This window comes from Zonotrichia leucophrys, chromosome 5 (assembly GCF_028769735.1).
Source record: "Zonotrichia leucophrys gambelii isolate GWCS_2022_RI chromosome 5, RI_Zleu_2.0, whole genome shotgun sequence".
In the NCBI taxonomy this organism is placed as follows: Eukaryota; Metazoa; Chordata; class Aves; order Passeriformes; family Passerellidae; genus Zonotrichia; species Zonotrichia leucophrys.
Genome location: NC_088175.1, coordinates 54,421,563 through 54,442,717, shown reverse-complemented (window position 1 = coordinate 54,442,717; position 21,155 = coordinate 54,421,563). Strand labels below are relative to the sequence as shown.

Below are 21,155 nucleotides of genomic sequence, written 5' to 3'. Positions count from 1 at the left end.
AGTCAGCAAAAGAGAGGGGAACATTCAGAATTTATTCATAACAGTCAAAAAATAAGCATTTATACCAGTGTTATGCTAATTAGGATTTCTTACTACATATATTTAAAAGAAGAATCAACTGTTTTGTGGATTGACTATTCACAGCCAAGTTAGCACAACAACACACTGAGTTGCAAATACAGCATTGAAAGAAAATAGGAAGTGTTGTGTTTGGAATATCCCAGGGCAGCTGGAGCAGCCAATCCCATTTGCAGTGCTGTAATAAGTCTGTTGGCTAATTGACCTGACAAAGTATTTTAAATGACCATGGTACCTGAGCTGCTCACTAGCACTGACTGCATTGCCAGACTGGTACATTTCATAGCTTTTATTAAACATCAGTAATTTAAAAAACATCAGTAATTTGAAAGATTTAAAGACTTACTTCTCATTTTTCTGAATATTCCTTTTTTTCACTTGGCAGTGATTGAAAAGAATTTGCCTTGATTTTACCCCTGTGGACAATCAAATCGTGTTTATCTTCTTCCAGCTGACCATACAGTGCAAGGTGTGCCATGAGAGGCTGGTGAAGTGAGGACCAGGGTGGCTCACGTGTAAAAACCACCCCAGGTGGTTCTCAAAGAGCCCTTGCTGCATCCTGTGGCCAGCCCTGGAGCTTACAATTCAGGAGATTTTTTTCCTGGCATTTATCTGTTTACTAAGAGAGCTTGTTAATGGCTCATTGATACAGGAGATGTACATGCAAACAAATGCCACAAGTAATTGGTGCTGTAGAGGGGACAATTTCACCCTGGGCCCCTCAGAAAGTGAGAGGCCATACTTCCCTCTGATACAGTCTTGTCTAGCCCAGTACAGCAGTAAAAGATTTATTTTGTCAGGTGTTTTAAAGAAATAAATCTTTGTTTTGTTCTGGTAATTTCCTGGTAGTCTCAGAGTTACAATTTCCTGCTGCAGTTGTTTTTGCCTTAGGTAAGGATTTGTGAACAAGGCAGCTTGTCATCCTAATAAAAGCAAGGGCTGGATGCACAGCACTGTGTTCCATTCTTCCCATCCTGCAGTGCACTGACTTGGATAAAGAGAGGGCAGGACAGGTGCCAGTGAAAGGGAGGAGAGATTGAAATCCTTTCTGGTGACCAGTCTGGCACGACCACAGAAGTGGTGAGTGAGCCATTGCTGCTGCTCTCACCAACATTCAGCTCTGATTAGCCCCAGTGGTACAATTATGTGTTAATGATTCCTGCACTACAAGTTAATTAGAAAAATAAAAAATTACAAAAGGTCTTTCACCTAACAGTACATCACCATAGCATGTAAAAGTCAAGTGAATGAAAGAAGCATTGCCAAGTCTTGGCTTTCCAGACTCTGGATCTGAGTCCCCCTCCTCTCCCAACTCCTGTTTCCTGTTACATGATGTGGGAAAACAGCACAGAGGAGAGTTACCTGTAAGCTGTGGCTACACTGACAGTAGGAAGTGCTAGGTGGGAGGTGGCAGTGGCAGAAAAAGGCAAAGCTTTCCTGCTCCACGGCATCCAGCTGCTCCTGGCCACTCCTGCAGGCGTGAGGTACCAGCTGTGATCTTGGTCCTGCTCAAGCATCATCTCCAGTCTTCAAAGGTGGGTGTTAAAAACCTGCTGTCATTCAGCATTTCATCCTGGCTCAGCAACGTCTGAAAGAGCAAGATGGGAAGGACTGAGGGGGTTTGATGAGAGGCCTGTGCTCCCAGAGACCCAGCTGCAGGCTCACAACACCGGAGGTGAGAGCCACACACAATCAAAAGGAATTTCTTCAATACAACTTTAAATAAATTTTTTTTGTGTGGGGAAACTTGTAGAGATTATGTGTCTGGCATGCAACTCAAATATATTTCATAATTCTTTATTATGTCCTCCAATCACTTTTTTTTTTTTTTTTAATACATTGGCTTCTGTGGAATGAAGAAGCAGAAGTGAGGTGTTTGGTTTTGCACAGAGTTTTAGCTCATGTAAATTTTCAAAAGTCTGTACCTCGTTCCTAGCTGCTGTGACTGAGGTGGTGCTTACCTGTAAAATCTTTGAAGAATTGTTTTCATGTAAGGGGATGAATATCTGTCATTTTGTCAGAGACATCAGAGTTCATGAAAACTTAGAGGCCTAAATAAAGCTTAATTTCTAGAGCAATTTAAAAGCAGGGATTTTTTTTTTTTGACTGAATGTGCCACCAGACTGCAAAGAGATACTTAACAAGAACAGAGACCCACTTACTGTTCATTACCACCAGCAAAGACCAACTTTCAGTGAGTTTTAGCAGAGCACAAGGGTGACTTTGGAGCAAGAGAGGAACTGGTACTCACCGTGAGGTGGGTTATGCCTTGGGAAAGAGCCCCTATTTGCATTACTGTGCCTTCTGAGTGTTCCATCTGTAAAAGCAGTCAGCAACTAGTTCAAATCAGACAGCATGTGCAATTTTATTCACTCTACATGCAGCTTTGGGAGGGATCTGTGCCTGGACAAATGAAGTTGGGGTAAGTTGAATAGCTCTTTAACAAAAATGCCTCTCTGCTACAAGGTATGTGAAAATGCATTTAATGATAGGAAGACTGGATCCTGATTAAGAGACATTGATTCCATTAAACTTGTCCTTTAATTCACAGAAAAAAGAAAAAGCTTAACTGATACTATCAGTGAAAAATAATTTCTGAATGGTCTGACACTACTTATTTCTGGTAGGCTTTCACAGGCAAGAAGTCCTTGATACAATCCTACCTCTTTTTTCATAGGAATGTCACCAGTTCTAGGGCATTGTGATTTCCTGCTCAGAAATCATGCTTAATAGACAGACCATGCTCCTAGAGAAAAATCCAGGCTTTCTGTCACACTTGAACAACTGCACAGTGCAATTCTTGGCTCAAAGTTAATGCATTCCCTCACAACCCCTAGCTGAGCAAGTGGACATCCACACTCATAGTCAGGGTTTGGGATTCTCCTGTTTAGAAGCAGTACATGGAAAAAGACCCCGGTTAGCCAGTGAACACAAATGGGATGTTAGATGCACTGAACCATGCAAATGAAAAGATTACCTGCACAGTTAGTCTTTTCAAGGTTGTGACCATTCTCTTATTAGGCTTAAACTGTTTCTATGTCACTGGAGAAAGGCCAGTTTGCTCCAGCTGCCTCTGTGTGGCTCTTGTGTGTTGCTGAAGTTCACACAAGGCTCCAGGAGCGCTCCGTTTTTCAGGGTTTACATCCCTTTACACAACAGCAAAGTTGAAATAAAATTTGATGGGTTTTATCATCATTTCTTTGTATGATGTCTAGACAGTTTCATTCACAAGTTCACTACTACATTACAAAAGTGAATTAACTATTGGTTTATTTGTTCATTGCTGATGCATTGTCTTCATGTATATTATCTAAGCAGAACTACTCCCCACTGTACACCATGAAAGAAAAATTCAGTTGGATTCTCTGATTACTGTCTGTTAAAAAATACAATCCAGTTGTACTTTAATATAACTCAATAGCTTTGTACAAGTTTGTCCAAATGAATTTATTACATTAAAAACCACCCATAAAGATAATGAAAATAAAATAGCGTGCCATACTAAAATTATGAAAGCTAGAAGTACAAAAGTCTTATGTTTCCTGCAAGCACACCCTTGATTGACAAAATACCTCGATCTTCAGAGTGTAAAGGTGTCATAGTCCTGAAAAAGGGCTTGAGGGTGGATGAGCTTATTATGATGTTGATTAAAAAAACCCCAACATTCTTAGTCTGGAACTCTTTCCAGTGTCCACAGCCAATACTTTTCTCTGTGAGTTCATGCGGATGTAGCAAAGAGTTTGTTATAGGGGAACATTTGGTTATTTGCAAGCTTTGGAATGCATGGAGAGGATGAGATGAGCATGGCATCAGTCTGTCTGTCCCACCTGATCCAGTTCCCTGTCAGTGAAAGGACTAAGTCCTTTGTAGCCACCGTAGTTTTTCGAAGTACCATTTGTAGCAGCTGGGCTTGTATCCATAGGACAAATGTAGTCTGTTGATTCGTCAAACTTCTTTTTCCTTAAGTTTCCAAAATGCGAAAATCCAAGTTTCTTTGGCTAAAATAAGGAGTCAACACAAGTAGTTTGAGTAAAACAAGTAAAGTTGTTCTGTAAACATTTAAAATCCTCCCCTTTTTCAATTACTGCTATACCCTGCTCATTCAAGAATGTAGATTCTGAATTAACTACATTTGTTCTCAAATTGGAGTTCCAGTGGATATTAAATGCATTTGCATGATGCTCCTTCTAAGGAAAGGCAGAACAGATTGCTTGGTTGTTTTCAGGACCTGACTGAAACAGGTACATAGCAAAAGGTCTGGCATCTAAAATTAAGGGAAATGTAGCACTCCTAGAATTCACCTCTCCCTACCCACCTTTGTTCCTTACTTTCTGTGTAATTCAGAGTGGAGCAGTCTGACAGGGACATCTCCTTTTTGACAGCAGTACCTACCCGAACTTTGGCAGTGGTGGTCAGAGGTGTGTATGCTGCTGACTCCATGGTTTCTCTTTTTTCTTGCTGTGCCTCTGGCCCAATTAACACGTTAAAGTTGGTGGTGAGGTGGCGCCGCAGGAGGGTCTTTTGGGGTGGGATGTTCAGGAGCATGGCCAGCGTGTCACCGTTGAAGCGAGGTTCCAGGATCTGGACAAAGGGCAGGATGTTTACTTTTTATAGAAATATTTGCAATAAAAAACCACTACAGTGCTTAGCAGGGGATTTCTCACTAAGTACCTGCTCACATTAGACCTTTTATAGCTCACTCATGATGCTGGGGTTTGAATGGGAAATACCTGAAAGGAGCCAAGAAAAAAATGCTGAGCGTGATCAGGCATATATGTGTTTATATTTATTATAAAAGCCATCAACATGTGTTTATATTTATTATCAAACCCATCAATATGTGTTTATATTTATCATCAAACCATACATTTGTTTGGGTTGAACATGTTTCCTTTCAGAATTTTCTGCTCTGCTCAGGGTAAAAACTTAATCTTAGTAGGATTCCTACCATTGCATTTTTGCAAAAATTCTGCAGCAGTAGAATCATGGTATTTCAGAACACTGACATTACTCAGCTGCCAATAGTTCTGAATGCTTTGAATTAAAAAAATGTCGTTCCTGACTGCTGTGATTTCAGGGTGGTTCAGAGTTCTGGTAAATCACTCAAAGAAACACTCAGGGATGCTTTATCAAAAAGCAACTTTTGCACAGCACAGTTGAGGTTTCCTTTTCTGTGCTGCTGTCACACACTTGTGCAGAGCTCAGCTTTGATTACAGAAAGTGTTTTAGCTGCTCCTTTTTTATTTTAGCTTTCCTTTGTGGAATGAAGATAGGTGGATCAGACAAAGAGGCTCCTTAGAAGGCCTGATCACACGGCCACATTGCAGATGTGCCTGCTTCTTTCAGCTTGATGAACATCACACAAAGGATAGTTTATATTACAGCCTGAATTTTCAACATTAACAGTCAATTTTTTAGTAGTGAAATGGTAAATTCTTACGATCAGGCCCCCGTGCACTCCGCTGCCCCGAAGGTTGGGTGCATATTCTGCCAGATCCACTGATCTGAGCCATTCCATCACCCTGTGGTTGGACCACTGCACCACGTCGGAAGGAGAGACGTTGTTCTGTGGGAGGAACCACAAAAGGTGATGACACCACAGCCTGCACTGATTGTGCACAGCTAAAAACAGCCTCCCTCCTCTTCCTGAAGGGCATTGTTTTTCCCTGGCTGAGGGATTGTTTCTCTCCAGGCCCCTTTCAAGCAGTCTCTGATGAGACAGCAGACCTGGTCTCATACTGGTGAAACCCCCGTGTGTTGCATCAGGAAGTATAACAGCAGGGATTACAGGGATAAAAAGGGAATGTTTGACAACAGGAAGTACAACAGCAGAGATTGCAGATTACAGGGATAAAAAGGGAATGTTTGACAACGGGAAGTACAACACCAGGGATTACAGATTACAGGGATAAAAAGGGAATGTTTGACAACAGGAAGTACAACAGCAGGGATTGCAGATTACAGGGATAAAAGGGGAATGTTTGACAACAGGAAGTACAACAGCAGGGATTGCAGATTACAGGGATAAAAAGGGAATGTTTGACAACAGGAAGTACAACAGCAGAGATTGCAGATTACAGGGATAAAAAGAGAATGTTTGACAACAGGAAGTACAACAGCAGGGATTACAGGGATAAAAAGGGAATGTTTGACAACAGGGTTATTGACAGTGTTTAATTCTAATAAAAAACCGTGCTGATCGAGTGAAACCTTACAGATTTTAAAAATTAGGTCAGGTGAAGACAAATCATTCCAAATCATTCTTTGGAAGATGAATTAACTTTTTTCCCACTATGCAAGTAACTTCTGAAGATAAACACATGAGGTTCAACTAATAAGTGGCATAACTGCTGCTTTAGGTGCAAGTCCCTAGAAACAACAATTCTGTTGTATCACTGTACACTGCTTTTGGCTGGGTCCAGGTAATTTGTACTTGCTTAAATTAATTTATTTCAACATTCTTTTACCTCCTCAACCGGCCTCCTGCGCAGACAGTGGGGATTGAAGCTGTTGACGTGCAGCACGTGAATGGCACATTTAATACTCAGGTGATGCAGCTGACTGGTGACTTTCAGGAAGAGAAGGTCATTCTGTGAAGGAGAATGCCACCACATTTAGGTGCCACAGAACACACACCAAAAACAAATATTCTCGCCAAGAAGAAAGAGTTTAAATTTGCTGTGCAGCTTTATATAACACTGCAGTAACTGTGGTTTAGGGAAGATGGAAGTTTATACTTTAAAGAAGGTTTGGGTTTTGTTAGGGTGGAAGTTTGGAGGGGGTTCTGTTGTTGGTTTTTGGTTTTTTTTTTAAAATTGCACCCCAGCAAGACCTGGCTAAAAATGGAGGTAGAAGTGTAGCATGTTAAGGCAAATCCAGGCCTTAATTATCCAGATTTGGGCAGGAAAATGGGAAGAAAACAGTGGCTGTGTGTGGCTCATGGTGTGCTGTGAATGTGGTCAGGGCTGTACAGATCACTGGATTTTCTGCTTGTCATGGTTTGACCAGGAAGAAGTGGGAATTCTGGGAAGCTGTGGTCAAACCAATGAAGGTTTTGGGTTTCATACTGACACCTGGTGTAGCCAGTGGGGTTTGGACACACCTCCGAGAATACACAGGGGTTAAAAGCAGGGCACTGCCCTGGCACTTCCTCTTTTGGACATCGTCGGGCGAGGAGTTCAGATCTCTCTCCCCCGCCCGGCCCGCTGCTGCTGGGCGGGGGAGGGGCCAGCCACGTGGTAGGCCCGGGGCCTGGACAGAGATGGGGTTGAGGGGGCTTCGGGGGGCTCCAAGGATGGAAGGGTGGAGGAGCCCCAAGAGACATCGAGCCCTCGGGCAGCCAGGCCCCCCCCCCCCCCCCCCCCGGAGAGAGAGAGAGAGAGAGAGAGCCGGCGGCACCGAATGTGATGGCAGCCAGCCAGGAGGAGAAGGGGGGAGGGAGAGAGTGCCCGGCCGGCCGCAGCAGCAGCACGTGTGGGAGTATCATCTCGTCCCAGGACAGACAGAGACTGAAAACTTTTAACCCTTTCTTGCATGATTGGGGCCTTACAAAAATGCTAATCCTCCTCGAAGCTGAATAAGAAGGGAGATGAGAGATGAGATGACTTGGCCCGGAGATTGTGGAGATGATTGGATGGGGAGAGATGATTTGGAGTGGCCTTTTGGCTGGACTTTTTCTTGTAGCCATGGACTCAGTTGTTCCTGTGACACAGACTGCATTTAGGGGGAGGCAGTGCCTCAAAACCAGGAGGGTTCATTTGTGAGGACCCCCCGGCCCCAGGGGGTTGGAAAAATATGGGGGGGACAGTTGTCCCAAAAGCAGAGACTGTGCCTTTTTGGAGTGAGACAAGGCATCCTTGAAAGACAACCCGAAAAGCAGCTCTGATCCATGTCTCGGTGGTGAGAGCACTGGGCATGGAAGGAACATGTCACAAGCGGCAAAAGGACTTTTTTTTTCCCCGGGCGGTGCCGAAGTGACAGGGAAGCACACGAGGTTCTCAGTGTGTCTCCACGAGAAGCCTATGGAACGAGAAGGACTCCTTTCCTCTTCATGAACTGCAGTTTGAGTATACTAACGTGTGGGGCCAAGGCTGGGCAGTTGTTTTGAGAGAATGTATTGGATTGGGAAAGTCAGGTGGTGGGGAGGAGGAAAATGGTTTTTTTGTAAGGTTTTCAATTCTTTTTTCTTCTTTTTTCCTTATAGTCTCTCCCTATTTCCCTGTAGTTTAAGTAATAAAGTGGTCTTTATGTTTAAGTTAGAGCCTGTTTTGCTTATTCCTGGTCACATCTCACAGCAGACACCAGGGTGAGGCATTTTCATGGGGGGGCACTGGCTCTGTGCCAGGCTCAAACCATGACACTGCTATTACTTTGCTGAATACTGTTGCCAGCTTGGTGTGGAGAACAACGAGCTCCAGAGGTTACACATAAAACAGGTAATTTTACTTTTAATTGTGGTTTGCTACATGACATTGAAAGAAGGACTTTGCAGAAGTTAGCCCTAACCTGTGACTTTTTTTATGGACCTGAGGAACAAATTCCATGCACTAGGCAGCACAAAGGAGATTGCTGGCACTGTCTCTGTCTTGTAAAAAACTTTTAACTGCTCACATTCAAAGGAAAAATTTAAAGGTTTTTGCTTATTCAGAAAACTGAGGAAAAGGGACTGTACTTACCACAGTTAAGTACTGCAACATCCTCCCATCTACTCTGGATTCATGAAACTGGTCTTTGTACTGAGGCAAGCCAATGTCATCAAGCCACCCTGCAGATATGAGAGCAATGGGGAACCAAATCCAGATTGGTGAGGATAAAACCCTTCTCCCCTCTTGCCTGGCATCTTTTGAGGCATTCAGGTGGCTCATGCTACCTGTTCCCTTTCCTGAGGGAAGCCTCAAAGCAATTCCCACCAACCAGCTCTGCCCACAGCAGCAGCCCTGTGATATTTGATTTTACAACACCTGATGGAGCACATCTTCTGCAGCACAGTGGAGCCCTTCCCAGCCTGAGCCCACCCATTTGATTTCCTGATGTCTGACAGGGCTGCCCATGGAAGAACACAACACAAGCTGTACGTTTGGATGTCAAGAACAACACAAAAATCTTCAAATCTTCTATGGGGAAACTTGGTGCTTTTTAAAAGGTGCTTGGTAAGTGTTTAAACATGAATCAGGCTGCCCTGTCATAGGGCAGAGGTGGGAGAAATTCCTTCCCAACCAAACCTGGGAGAGTCCAAACACTTACGTGTCACCCAGATATGATCAAGTTGTGCAGACTTCTCATCTTGCTTTGCATTTATAGCTTTAATGGCCAAAACCAATTTCTTCCTGTGCAGTGGATGCTTTATTCCCATTTCCTGGAACAAAAAAAAAAAACATTAACAAAAATTTGCCCTGCCTCTGGCTCCTCTCCTCACGTGAGGTAACTCTGAAAATTGACACTGTGGATTTCAGAAAGGTAGAGCCAATGGTTTGGAGGGGCCTGATGGGACAGAATCAGCAGTGATTACCTTTTCCATGTCCTGAGGAGTGGCAGTTAACAGCGTGTGGCCTGATGTCACCCACTGCCGGGCAAAAATCACGTACTGGCCCAGGCCAAAGTCCTCCAGCCAGTTACAAACTCTTTCAGTGCTCCACTGAGCAAAGGGGGCATTGTGGTCGCTGAAAAGCACAAGAAACATTGGGAAAACCTTAAAGGAAAGAAGGAATGTCCATACTGGAAAGCTCAGGGTGTGCCGGGGGCAGCACAGCAGCGGATCTGTTGGTGTGCTGTGTTCTGAGGTGTCCTGGGAATTTTTGCAGCCCAGACACAACCTGTGAACAGCTGCAGGGCAAATAAGAATTTTCCATCTTCTGCTTGGAAAGAGGGAAAAGAGGATTGCTGAATCCTCATCGTTATGCAGACGAGGAGGTAATTATTATCCTTGCTCTTTAACAAGGTGAAATTTCTGACGCTCCACCAAGCAGCTGCAACTTGCAGCTGGAGGGGCGCAGGCTTGAGGGGATGGATTTTTGCTACCAGGAAAAATTCTTTCCAGCTGTTGTGGAATTCCACGTGGACCGAAACGCTTGGGCAAAGCCCCCAAGAGGAGGGATTGGCTGTTGGGCACATGGAACAGCAGCAGGGAGGGGAGGAGGAGCTGTTACCTCTTCTGGCCTTTGGTGTCCTTGGATCGGGATAAGCGCGGTCCAGCTGTTGCCCGCAGACCTCCCCTCCGGAACTCTGCCAGCCCCAGGTCGTCTGCAGGGAAGTTACCTGACTGAGTCCTTCGAATTCTTGCAAGACAAGAGCGCCACGACAGGACTGTTAGCTGCTGACAGAGCATTGGTTTGTTCTGCATGGAAACTACAGGGACAGCTGACAGCTCGGGGCATCTCCCTGGGAACCGCAATTGCCAGATTCCAGAGGCAGCTGAAGGAGTTCTAGGAAATTCAGTCTGGATCTAACTCTGGGGGAAAATAAAGGAGCTCCACAGAGCACTTTGATCCAATTAATAATGCAGACTTGGAAATGGCTGCTGTTGCTGAAGCAGATCAAACAGACACAGTGCTCCTTCTGTTCTGTTTCCCCCCTTTTCTTTACCTAGTGTCATTCATAATAAGAAAATTGCTACAATTTAATTTTTCATGGCTAATAAAACTGCTGGCATGCTAAATTAATAGCATTAAGATGACAGCAGTGCCTTATTTCTTTCACCAGCATGATGCTGTGAACACTCCCAACATTTTTTCCACCCCCCTGTGTACAAAAGGACACGCCTGTGCAATCCCAGAGCTGTTTTTGCTCCCCAAATTTTAGTTTATTCTTGCTATAGATGATTGTAGATAATTCTCAGCTGAAATGCTTTGACAGTGAATAATAATAATAATAATAAAAAGACCTTACTTTCCCCAGATTTTCTTGATCCCTTTTGGACTCTTTCTGTTTTCTGGAGCCCATGGAGATTGTGGACCTGAATCTGTTCCCGAAGGTGAGAGGTCATCTGAGACCACTGTACCATCCATGTTCTCTGTTTCCCCTGGGTAAAGAACAGCATTATAGTCACATTTTATACTCATTATTGATAAAGCTGTTGTCTGGGAGGCTGATGTTTAAATGCAGGACATGACACGAAAGTAGAGATACCTATAAAATCATTATTTTTTTAAAAAAGCCAAACATGCTCAGAAGGTGAAAAAACAGCTGGACATTTGATTAAAATTAAAAAAAAAAATAAAACATTGGGTTGAATAATTCTGTTATTTCAGTCTTTTCTATTTAATTATGTTATTTAAATTAATTTAAAGTCTTCCTGCCTACTCTTAATACCTCAGCTCCTCCATCAAAATCAGTGGGAATTTTTCTAAATTCAGTAAAAACAGAATGAAACCAGGAATAAGGACCATCAAAAGAAACCCCATGTGAACGCCACACAGCAGGAGCTATTACTTCATTTCAGTACTGCATGTAAGGAGTTCAGTCTAGAGGGCCCAGCTGGGATTAGTATTTCACAGGGAAAGGGAGAGGGAAAGGAAAAAAACCAAAGTAAGCAGCAAACTGAGTGTTGAAGTTGCATCTTGTTTGGGTACAGTACCTAGCACGGGTGCACTGACACTCCTGCCGCGATCTTCAGTCATCCCAAGAAGCAGAAAGCCAGATGGAGAAGCAAAGAAGATACAAAACACCAGCAAAATAAAGTTACAGGAGGGCAAAGTAGTTAAGCTAAGCATTTAGAGCAGAAACAAAAAGCAAAAGAAGCAGTTATATATGGAAGTGAATATGCATTGGTGTGCACAAGCCCCAGGAACTCTGTACAGATCATCTGAAACAGGTAGGGATGGAAATGGATCTGTTTGGGCTTTCCTAACTATTCTTGGAAAGTTTCAACTCTTTAAGCAAAGTCTACAGAGCTCTACAAAGCTGCAGAGTATCTGAAATGAAGGAGTGGCTGAGATTGCATCAAAAAATTGCTCTGAAATACAGAATTGGAGGTGGAATGAATTCACTGCACATGCAAGAAACAAACCAGCCTGCAGAAAAAAATTCTCTTAACTTGGTGTATTTAAGAAGCCATTGCTTGTTTCCAGAAAAAGAACATTTTCTTTTTCAAGCTCACCCACCCTTGGATAATCCTGCAGTTAAAGACACTTCAGCATGGCTCATGCGTCGCCTGCAAAGTTGCTCTTTAAAACCCCCTAAACAACCAAAACCTATTGCAACCCTGAAACTGCAGTGTGCCAGCAGCTTTAGGGACCACGAGGCCTTAAAATTTACCAACCCCCACCGAAGAAAAAAACCACTACAGGCAAACAAAAAAAACCTGCTGTAACTTTTAAAGTGCAGGAAGACTTCAGAATCACAAGGGTTAGTCTTGTGCTCCTTCAGTCCTAAAAATACCTGGTGCTGTGCCTCGCTCTTAACACCTTTCTGTCAACAAATCTGTGCTTAAGGTGCCACTGAAAAGAAATTAATTCAGGATTCCACAGGGCTGTGGAGTGGAAATATATTTGTAATTCTAGAGTCCACAGATGTTTTTCTGCATGTAGTAAATTAAATTTTCACTAGTGGTTCCCCCACAGCTAAGCAACCAACAGTGCTGATAGAGAGATTTTTACCCAAAATTTTCATGTTTTTGATGGTTGTACTATGAAGTTTCAAGTGGTATTGTCAGGTGCAACAGAAAAAAAAAACCACCCTCGAAATTAAACCCATCCCTCATTCTGCCATGAGTTATGGAACTATTTCTGGTGAAAGAAGGGAAAGGAAAGGGGAAAGGGAAGGGAAGGAAAGGGAAGGGGAAAGGGAAGGGGAAAGGGAAAGGGAAGGGAAAGGGGAAGGGGAAGGGGAAGGGGAAGGGGAAGGGGAAGAGAGAGAAGAGAAGAGAAGAGAAGAGAAGAGAAGAGAAGAGAAGGAAGAGAAGAAAGTGAAGAGAAGAGAAGAGAGAGAAGAGAAGAGAAGAGAAAGAAGAGAAGAGAGAGAAGAGAAGAGAAGAGAAGAGAAGAGAAGAGAAGAGAAGAGAAGAGAAGAGAAGAGAAGAGAAGAGAGAGAAGAGAAGAGAAGAGAAGAGAAGAGAAGAGAAGAGAAGAGAAGAGAAGAGAAGAGAAGAGAAGAGAAGAGAAGAAAGAGAAGAAAAAAGAAAGTTGAAGAGAAGACAGATAGCAGACATTCCCTAAGTGAGCCACGCGAACATCACAGTGCAATGTTCTGGCACAGCAGATCCCATCCCATGCCATCCCAGCCCCTCAAACAGTTTGGATGCTCCCTCTGGGGGAGGCACAGGTACATACTCAGGCCAGGGACGCTGCTGTCATCGTTGTCACTGGTGCCACATCCCTCTGGGGAGCTGTACATTCCCTGCTCCCCGTTCTGCAGGGCTCGGGGCAGCTTTCCTGGCAGCGTCTGGTACTTGCTGCCTTTCCCCACTGGCTTACTCTGTTGTTTTTAAAAGAGGGAAAGATAAAATAAGTACAAAATTCAAACTGCTCACAGCGTCTGCAATCTGCTACACAATGTTCTTAAAGCTGAGAAAAAAGTATGGTACAAAATGACTCCACTCCCTGCATGTTCCTGCTTACAGACAACTCAATTTAAACCCATCCAGCAGCTGACGGTTTCCTAGCTATGACACAGCCCTGCCTTCCCTCATCTGCTCCTCCCACTTCATCCACTCTGCCTTGCTTTAAAATATATGTTAAATATTACCTGGTTTTGCCATAAGAATTTTTCTAGCTGTCTCCCTTTCCTCCAGGACCCTGTCACTAATTAATTGTTTGATCTTTTTAAGGTCAACTTTGATAGCACCAAAAATGTGTTTAGTTACTTCTCAGATCATTTTTTCTCCCCCATTTTCCACCAGACTTTCTCTGTTTCTGCCTCACAATTTTATTTCACTGGAATTCAACCCAAAAGTATTTGTACACCTCAAATTTCCACAAACGTATTTCCTACCACCGTTAATTACAGTAAAAGAATCAAAGTCAAAGGTAGGGTACAGAAATTTAACTTTTGTAAGGACAAAAATCTCTTTGCAGAGACAGAATTGTAAATGTGATTTTTTTATTTTTAAGAATTACAGCTAAATATAATTGCCAGTTCTATCACAGAACCTAATTTTCCTTGCATTCAAGTGATATCTACTTGGGCACCTTGCTCCTTTTACAAGGGTAGATGAAATGTTCCCATAAATCTGATGGCTTTGAGCCTAAGAAGTTAATTTTCCAGGCAGAGCACATGTTTCACAGGAGTACTTTTGCCTACAGTTTTGGAAATGGTCTGTTGGGATTTCTTCAACACTGAATCCAGAGGAAAAGATGGACAAAACAACCCTGTGGGTGAAAGCTGCAGGACAGGGATGCTTTTTGAGACACCAGTGAACCTGCAGCTCCAGCTGCCATTATTAGGGTGAGTACATCCAATATGTGTTTTGGAATAAACTCCCACTGGGAAATGTTTCAGTGTCAGAATGGAGGTTTCACAGGAAAACTTTGCACTGGAAATAGGCAAACCATATTTAGCACGCAGGAAAGCACAGCGTGCTTCTATTCAGTAACCCCACTCCAACAAAATATTTTCAAAACATTGTCTGTGAAGGATGATACATTAAAAATTCTATGAGATAACCACTGCTTTATCTGTTCTTATTCCAAGGCCTAGAGGATTCTTTGGATACTGCAAATGCAGGCCAGATTGCTCAGGTCTTCAACTCCTGCTCCTTTTTGGCAGCTGCAGGAGTACATCCTGACTTGTACCAAAAAGAGTAGAGAAATTGTGTCTCACATCAGCAGCGTGCATTCTGAGACTGACTGACCTCAGCTGCATGTAACAAGTTTCTAGATAAAAAGTAAAACACCAAAACATTTCCCTCTCAAATCTTTACCCCCTGTGTTGTTTGTCAGCACTGGAACTATGCAAACATTTTGAAGAGAAAAGGAATATAAAATGCAAACCAGCCATACCATCACAGCACATCACACCACACCAGAGAATTGTTAGGGAAGGATGCAGTTAATATACCTCTTGTTCTACAACAGGCTGTGCTGGTTTTCCATCTACATACTATGGAGTTTCAGGGAGGGCAATTTCAAAGTTTTGTGGAAAAAAGCAACAGACAAATGTTAGTATTAACATACATACATGGAACATCAAATGTAGTCTTACTGCTATAGAGACGGTGCTTAATGTATGGACAATATATTACAAGGACCTCTTAATTTCATCTCAATCCAATATTTAATACTAATTGTGTTTGTTCATTCCCCACTCTACAAAATTCCTGTTTACATTCTGTTGTGATCAAAGGAATTTTGCTATTTTCAGGTTTCTGGGTGGTCCCTTTAGAGTTGCTTTGAGCTGGGAACACAACAGCTGTTTAACAGACCAATATGAAAACAAGTGACATTAAATAATACACACAATCCTGTATGGATCCAGCTGAAATCATAAAGAGCTCTGACAGAAACCAAGCGATAAAAATTCCACCACAGTTAGGTCAGGGACTTTGAGCTTTGAGCAAGGCAGAATAACTCCAGCACAAATGTGTAGGTCCAGCCTTATCACAGCACATCACAGAGACAAATTCAGATTTTTGGTTTAAGACAAGAAAATAACTAAAAGTTATGACAGGAAAACCTTCATCAGTTCTCCATGGAATGAAATGTGAGTTCTGATTTGTCACATGTGTGACTGCAATCAAATCAACGCAGCACAAATTTCACAAAATTCATTCTACTTGGTCACTACCATCTCCAACAATTCAAGAAATATATGAAAGCATTTAAGAAAAATTTTTTAAAATGTAAGAACTGGAGCAATCATTTGACTGGTATCTGGTTTCAATGGCATTACTGGGTCTAGGTCACCTGATATTAAGCCTAATTTGGGTACAGAAAAAAACAACAGTCTCACAAAGCAGAATTTAAAAAGCGTAGAAAAATGTCAGTGTACATAATGACAAAACAAGACTGTGGACCACAATGTAACAAGACTTTGCAAACTGGGAAGATTTATTCTGGAGTGGAATTAAAGCCCTTGAGGTGCTCCTGCTGCTGCCAATTTCAGGAATGCCTTTTGTATCAGCTCAGGGAAAACACTGCTACATGCACACACCCAAAGAGGAATCCTGTGTGGAAATACCCAGTCCCAACATTTAGCTACTTTCAGGATTAGCTGCCTTAATATTTTTGGTGTTTTGGAAGTAAAATAAATAAAAAAAACCCCCTATAAACAAAATAATACTGCAGTTTAACAAAATGACTCCTCATTATTTCTCGTATTTCACTTAAATATTTTTCTCTCAGGGCAAAAACTGAATTTGAAGGTGTGTCCACATGGGTGTTTCAACCAGCTTAGAAATGGGGGGGGGAAAGAACCTGAGCTGTTTTAGGGCTCTTTCCTCACATACAGAGTTAGTGATGGCTAAAGTTAATGTGTGCATAACAAAAACAAATGTTTACACTTGATCTTTGTCTTTTAGCTGTGACATTAAACACCAGAAGCTGTGATTACAAATGAACCAACCTTTTCCAAGGATTCACTCTGCAAGTCTTCTAAACTACTGGACTTTTTTTTCTGTGGAGCCCTTAAAAAAGGCACAGGCAAAGAAGCAGCAGTCAATAAAACACGGTTTGTTTGCATCTCACCACTGTCTCGTGAATAAGACATACAATGTCTGCATGAAACATAGCTCAGAATTAAGACACTTGTTTATTTTATTGTGCTTTTAGTCTGAAAATCATGACTTTGAGAACAGCAATGGATGAAGGCAGAAAGAGCAGCAAGGCATCCTCTGGGCAGCAGTGGAAGGCAGCCAGGCCCAGTGGGCAGCTGCAGCCTTGTTACTCTGGATGATTTTAGGAACTCTTAACAAGCATAGCAATAACTCTGCAAGCCATGTGCAACCTTTAGGGATTTTAGAAAGGCAGATTGTTTCACATTTTGATGAAAGTTACTTATTCTTACCTATTTGTGACTTCCAAAGAGTCTTCCTGCTGAGAGGTTAAATTACTTGAAGGTACTGGACTGCTTCCACTTTAAATAGAAATAAATTTACATATAAATATATTAAAATATTATATATAGACATACATGTAAAAACATATTTTATATAAATAAATATAAACACAAATATATAGCATAATATAATAGAACATATAGTATATATATTTTCATAAATATAATATATTTATAATATTAATATATTCATTATATATAATATTAATATACTACTATATTCATTATAATAAGAATATATTAATTCATATTCAAAATACATATTATATAATGTATGAGATATAAAAATGCTGAATTATCCCTATAATTTAAAACTTAAACATCCAAGCATTGCCAACCTCCACAACAACCACAGCTTTCAGAAGTGCCCCAAACTGCAGCAAAGCCAAGAACAGTCAAGAGAAGATGCCAACAGTTAAACAGTGTAAATAATACAATTTAGCACCACAGGAGAGAGAAAGGTCTTGCCTGATTTCCATGTTTTTGTGTGGCACTGGGGGGAGCACAGCTGGTGACAACTCTCCTGCAGAGGCCTGGGGAAGACACAAGAGTTTCAATACTGTGGCTTTGGTGTCTTCTGCTGAATCTGCTGTGCCCATACCAATAAAAACAAAAACTCTGCCAGGGCTGAGCCCTCACCCACATTACTACAGAGAAACAAACAGCAAAAAATCATCTGTGCAGCAGAACCTGCTTGTAGAACACCTGTACCTCTGTTTTCAGTAATTCCCCTTGAGAGTTATTCAGAAGATTCCACTTCCTGAAAGTTGCCTCAAGTTCCTCTTCACAGCCACCAGAGACAGGAGAGCCTGAAAGCATTGGAGAGTAGGAAGGGAGAGAAACAGGTAAAGCTTGCTCTCTGCAGTATCAGCTCAGCAATCCAGAGCATCGTGGCTTGCTCCTTGCTTCTTTTTATTTATTTACTTAATGAATGTTCAGAGAGAGATTTACTCTCATTCTCGATTTTGTGTGTTAATTACATTCACTCTCATTCCAAATTTTTGTGTGTTAAACACAAGTTTCCATTCTGCCATGCAAGGCCTAAAAATATTGTTATTGCTTGTTAATGTGATGGTGTGCATGGAACAAAACTGTCCTTTCAGGTCAAGTATCCCAGATTCAATCCAGTGCTGAAAATTGTGGTGGCAACTTCAAATGAGACAGTCCTAAAACCCATTCCACTTCCTACACTGTATAGGAGAAATAGGACACAGATTTATTTCCCCCCCTCCTCAGATTTTGAAGTTAAAACCACAGAGCTGTGTGCAGCAAAGCAATGTGGGTTTTCAGTTTTGCCTTTTGTCAGTTGTTGGAGAATTTTGCTCAGACATGGCTTGAAGGAAAAAAGGCCATGAAAATATACAGCTGATGGAAAAGTAAAAGGCAGCTGTGAGGAGCAAATTCTCAAAGCATGTTTCTGTAAACAGCAAGAGTTCTCAAGCCTGTCTTCAATAACAAGTAAATACCTTGTCCTTGGATAAAGTATGGGAAAGTAAAAGTAGGTTTTGAGAACCTTTCATATCAGGGTGAGAACACAAATCTTGGTTTCAATAACAAACCGCAGGTATTGAAAACAAAAGGAGGGATTAATGTTTAAATCTGTGACCTATGATGAGCTTGGATTTTGCAATATGTATGAGCTTAATTAACACTGTTATAAAAAGTGACTGATTGAATCAATAAACTGGAGTTCGATGCTGATCAATTAAGATGGGTTGTCTCCCTTCACTTCGTCAGTCAGTTGTCAGGGTTTTCCTCAGTGGAAGGAAAATGAGTTCTCCCTCTCTGGGATCATTTTATGCTGTGAAACATGGCTGGTGGTCACAGGTCAAAATGGTCACAGGAAACACCACATAAACTAAAAATAAAAGCAGGAAATTATTCCCAAGCCATTTTACCATGAGCTGCAATCATGATGTCCTTGACCCTCCTGTACTGGCTTAGCAGTAGTGTCAGCTCCTCTATCCGACGGTCCTGTGGAAAACATGAAATAAATTAAATTACATTTTAAATCCCTCATTTTTAACTGCAGAAACACTGTACTACATCTCTGTGATTTTAATGAAAACAGGCTCAGTCCTTCACATGCCTTGTAAGGAATGTTTTTTGCCTTTGTGCACAATATTTGCTGGACAATATGAAATTATAGTTGTAAGGAAACCAGAGGAGTATGACATTACAGCTTTTTTTGAGAAATAAATGTTATGAGCTACATTAATGTTCTCCAGAACTAATGTTTCCCTGTCTGGATTCCCTACTTGCTAAAGGAACTTTTCAGGGATGCAAATTATTGTCTATGTGATCATATATGGGCATGCCAGCATCCAAAAAAATCCCATGGCTTGATTTGTTACCACAAAAACGACAGTCTCCTGAAGAATGAATCCCCTTTCTCATTTAGTCCTTACAGAAAGTGTGTTATTTGGAACACTTCAGAGACTCAAAACCATAATTTCATTCTTAGCACATAGAACAAGGATTATTTCCTCACCTTTTCTTCATTTGCAGCCAATAATGTCTCCATTCCTATCTTCAACCTCTGAACTTCTTGGTCTGAAAATGTTTTAAAATGTTGTAAGAGAAAAAAGGTTTGTTCTGTTTACTGGAAATAGATGTTTTGTGATGCTTTCCCTATGTTCTTACTAATAACCAAAACTATGTCAGTGGGGTGGCCAGTGCACCACTAAACTACATTTAGTGTAGATTTTTACAGAAGCTGAACTATAAAAAGTATTGCACAACACAAACATCCTGGTTTTGCTTACAAAAGACTACATGACACTATTTTTAACTATGACAATCAAGCAATGGAAAAGAAAAAAACCACAGAAGCTCATTTTTCAAAAAAGATGACAGTGTGTTTGCTGTTGTATACTTAAGGAAATAATTTAAAGTAGGATTGAAAATATATTCCATCTGAGAAGTAGCTAAAGTACATTCAAGAATTTGGGAATGAAAAATAACAAAAACCTGGTTTGATAGAAGGAAATTCTGTAAAATGTTATTTACTTAAATGTGTCAGTATGGGCAACTTGGTTTAAATCTACATCAGGAGCTAATGGAGAATTTCCTCACACACAACTTAGTGATAGAGGTTAACCAGCGATGTTAAAATCAAGTCAATTAAAACACCCTCTATGAAACTGATGAGTTGTCAATCACATCCTAACTTTGCTGAACCAATTCTCTCATTTTTCCCTACAACAATAGTCCCAGCAAACCTTCCTGAGCAAACCAAGTGTGATGGAGACAGAAACTGAGATAGTTCCTGTGTTGTAACTCCCACCTCCAGCTATTCATGCTTTGACATTACACCAGACACAACTGTTCCCAAAAAACCGTGAAAACGGATGCAGGAAGGGAGAGAGGGGAAAGAAAATCAACATTGCCAAAGAGCCATCTGTGAAAAAAGGTTTTACAAATGAAAGTTGAACACACAATGTCATAGCTAAACTATTTGAAAAAGCTGTAATTAGTTTTTATTGCAGGGATTCTGGAAAGTGCACACCTTGCAATGATTAAGTTTAAAAGATGTACATGAACCTCACAGGTGTTTTCTCAAAGAAGAGACACAGGACATGCACAGGCACAGCCAAATCAAAAACTAAAGCCAGCAGGCAGTGGGCAAGCAACTGGGAGACTTTTTAAAAAAATCACAGTCCTACTAATTTATTTTTATAAATGTTAGACTTCAAAAAGGACTGGTGTCAAGGTAGATTTAGGCACACTAAAGCAAATTTTACTTCCAGTATTCATTAACATCATCAAGTATGGGGACATCTATTCCGACTTTAAAAAAAAATGCAATGATTTTTTTGATGCAATGATTTAAAAAATAAAAAAGCCTAAATCCTCCCCTCCAAAGAGAAAGGCTTTAAATTAAAGCTGTCTTTTCTGTTATTAAATGGGGTTTACATACGTGCAAATAAAAGCCAGCAATTGTTAGGTTTTGGCTCTGTTAACCTTGACAACATCCCTTTGAAGTCCAACAATTTGATTTGTGCACCTCTGACCTTTATTTCTGCAGTGAAATCTCCCTGAGCAGGGAAAGGAGCTGTCTGCTTGCTGCAGGCAGTGAAAGCAGCGTCTCA

The 21,155-nt window shown here is 41.4% G+C and overlaps 1 protein-coding gene across 17 annotated transcripts in view; it reads right to left on the bottom strand.

The window, feature by feature from the left end:
* Positions 1 to 17: 17 nt before the first annotated feature.
* The window catches only part of PPFIBP2 (PPFIA binding protein 2), a 93,655-nt gene continuing 72,517 nt past the window's right edge, over positions 18 to 21,155 (bottom strand). For 14 of the 17 annotated variants that reach the window (XM_064715688.1, XM_064715695.1, XM_064715689.1 and 11 more), the window contains 20 exons: positions 19,556 to 19,617; positions 18,963 to 19,038; positions 17,776 to 17,873; positions 17,533 to 17,597; positions 17,014 to 17,082; positions 16,573 to 16,633; positions 15,070 to 15,111; positions 13,344 to 13,488; positions 11,651 to 11,683; positions 10,963 to 11,095; positions 10,224 to 10,352; positions 9,587 to 9,737; positions 9,322 to 9,433; positions 8,754 to 8,842; positions 6,546 to 6,668; positions 5,519 to 5,644; positions 4,471 to 4,659; positions 3,906 to 4,076; positions 2,330 to 2,395; positions 18 to 1,666 (listed from right to left, as the gene is read on the bottom strand). In XM_064715688.1, coding sequence (XP_064571758.1) covers positions 1,595 to 1,666; positions 2,330 to 2,395; positions 3,906 to 4,076; positions 4,471 to 4,659; positions 5,519 to 5,644; positions 6,546 to 6,668; positions 8,754 to 8,842; positions 9,322 to 9,433; positions 9,587 to 9,737; positions 10,224 to 10,352; positions 10,963 to 11,095; positions 11,651 to 11,683; positions 13,344 to 13,488; positions 15,070 to 15,111; positions 16,573 to 16,633; positions 17,014 to 17,082; positions 17,533 to 17,597; positions 17,776 to 17,873; positions 18,963 to 19,038; positions 19,556 to 19,617 — 2,012 coding nt within the window. In that variant the 3' untranslated portion in view covers positions 18 to 1,594. Of the gene's footprint in view, positions 1,667 to 2,329; positions 2,482 to 3,905; positions 4,077 to 4,470; positions 4,660 to 5,518; positions 5,645 to 6,545; positions 6,669 to 8,753; positions 8,843 to 9,321; positions 9,434 to 9,586; positions 9,738 to 10,223; positions 10,353 to 10,962; positions 11,096 to 11,650; positions 11,684 to 13,343; positions 13,489 to 15,069; positions 15,112 to 16,572; positions 16,634 to 17,013; positions 17,083 to 17,532; positions 17,598 to 17,775; positions 17,874 to 18,962; positions 19,039 to 19,555; positions 19,618 to 21,155 lie in introns of all 17 variants that reach the window. The other 3 variants (XR_010440653.1, XM_064715696.1, XM_064715697.1) reach the window with 3 other exon arrangements.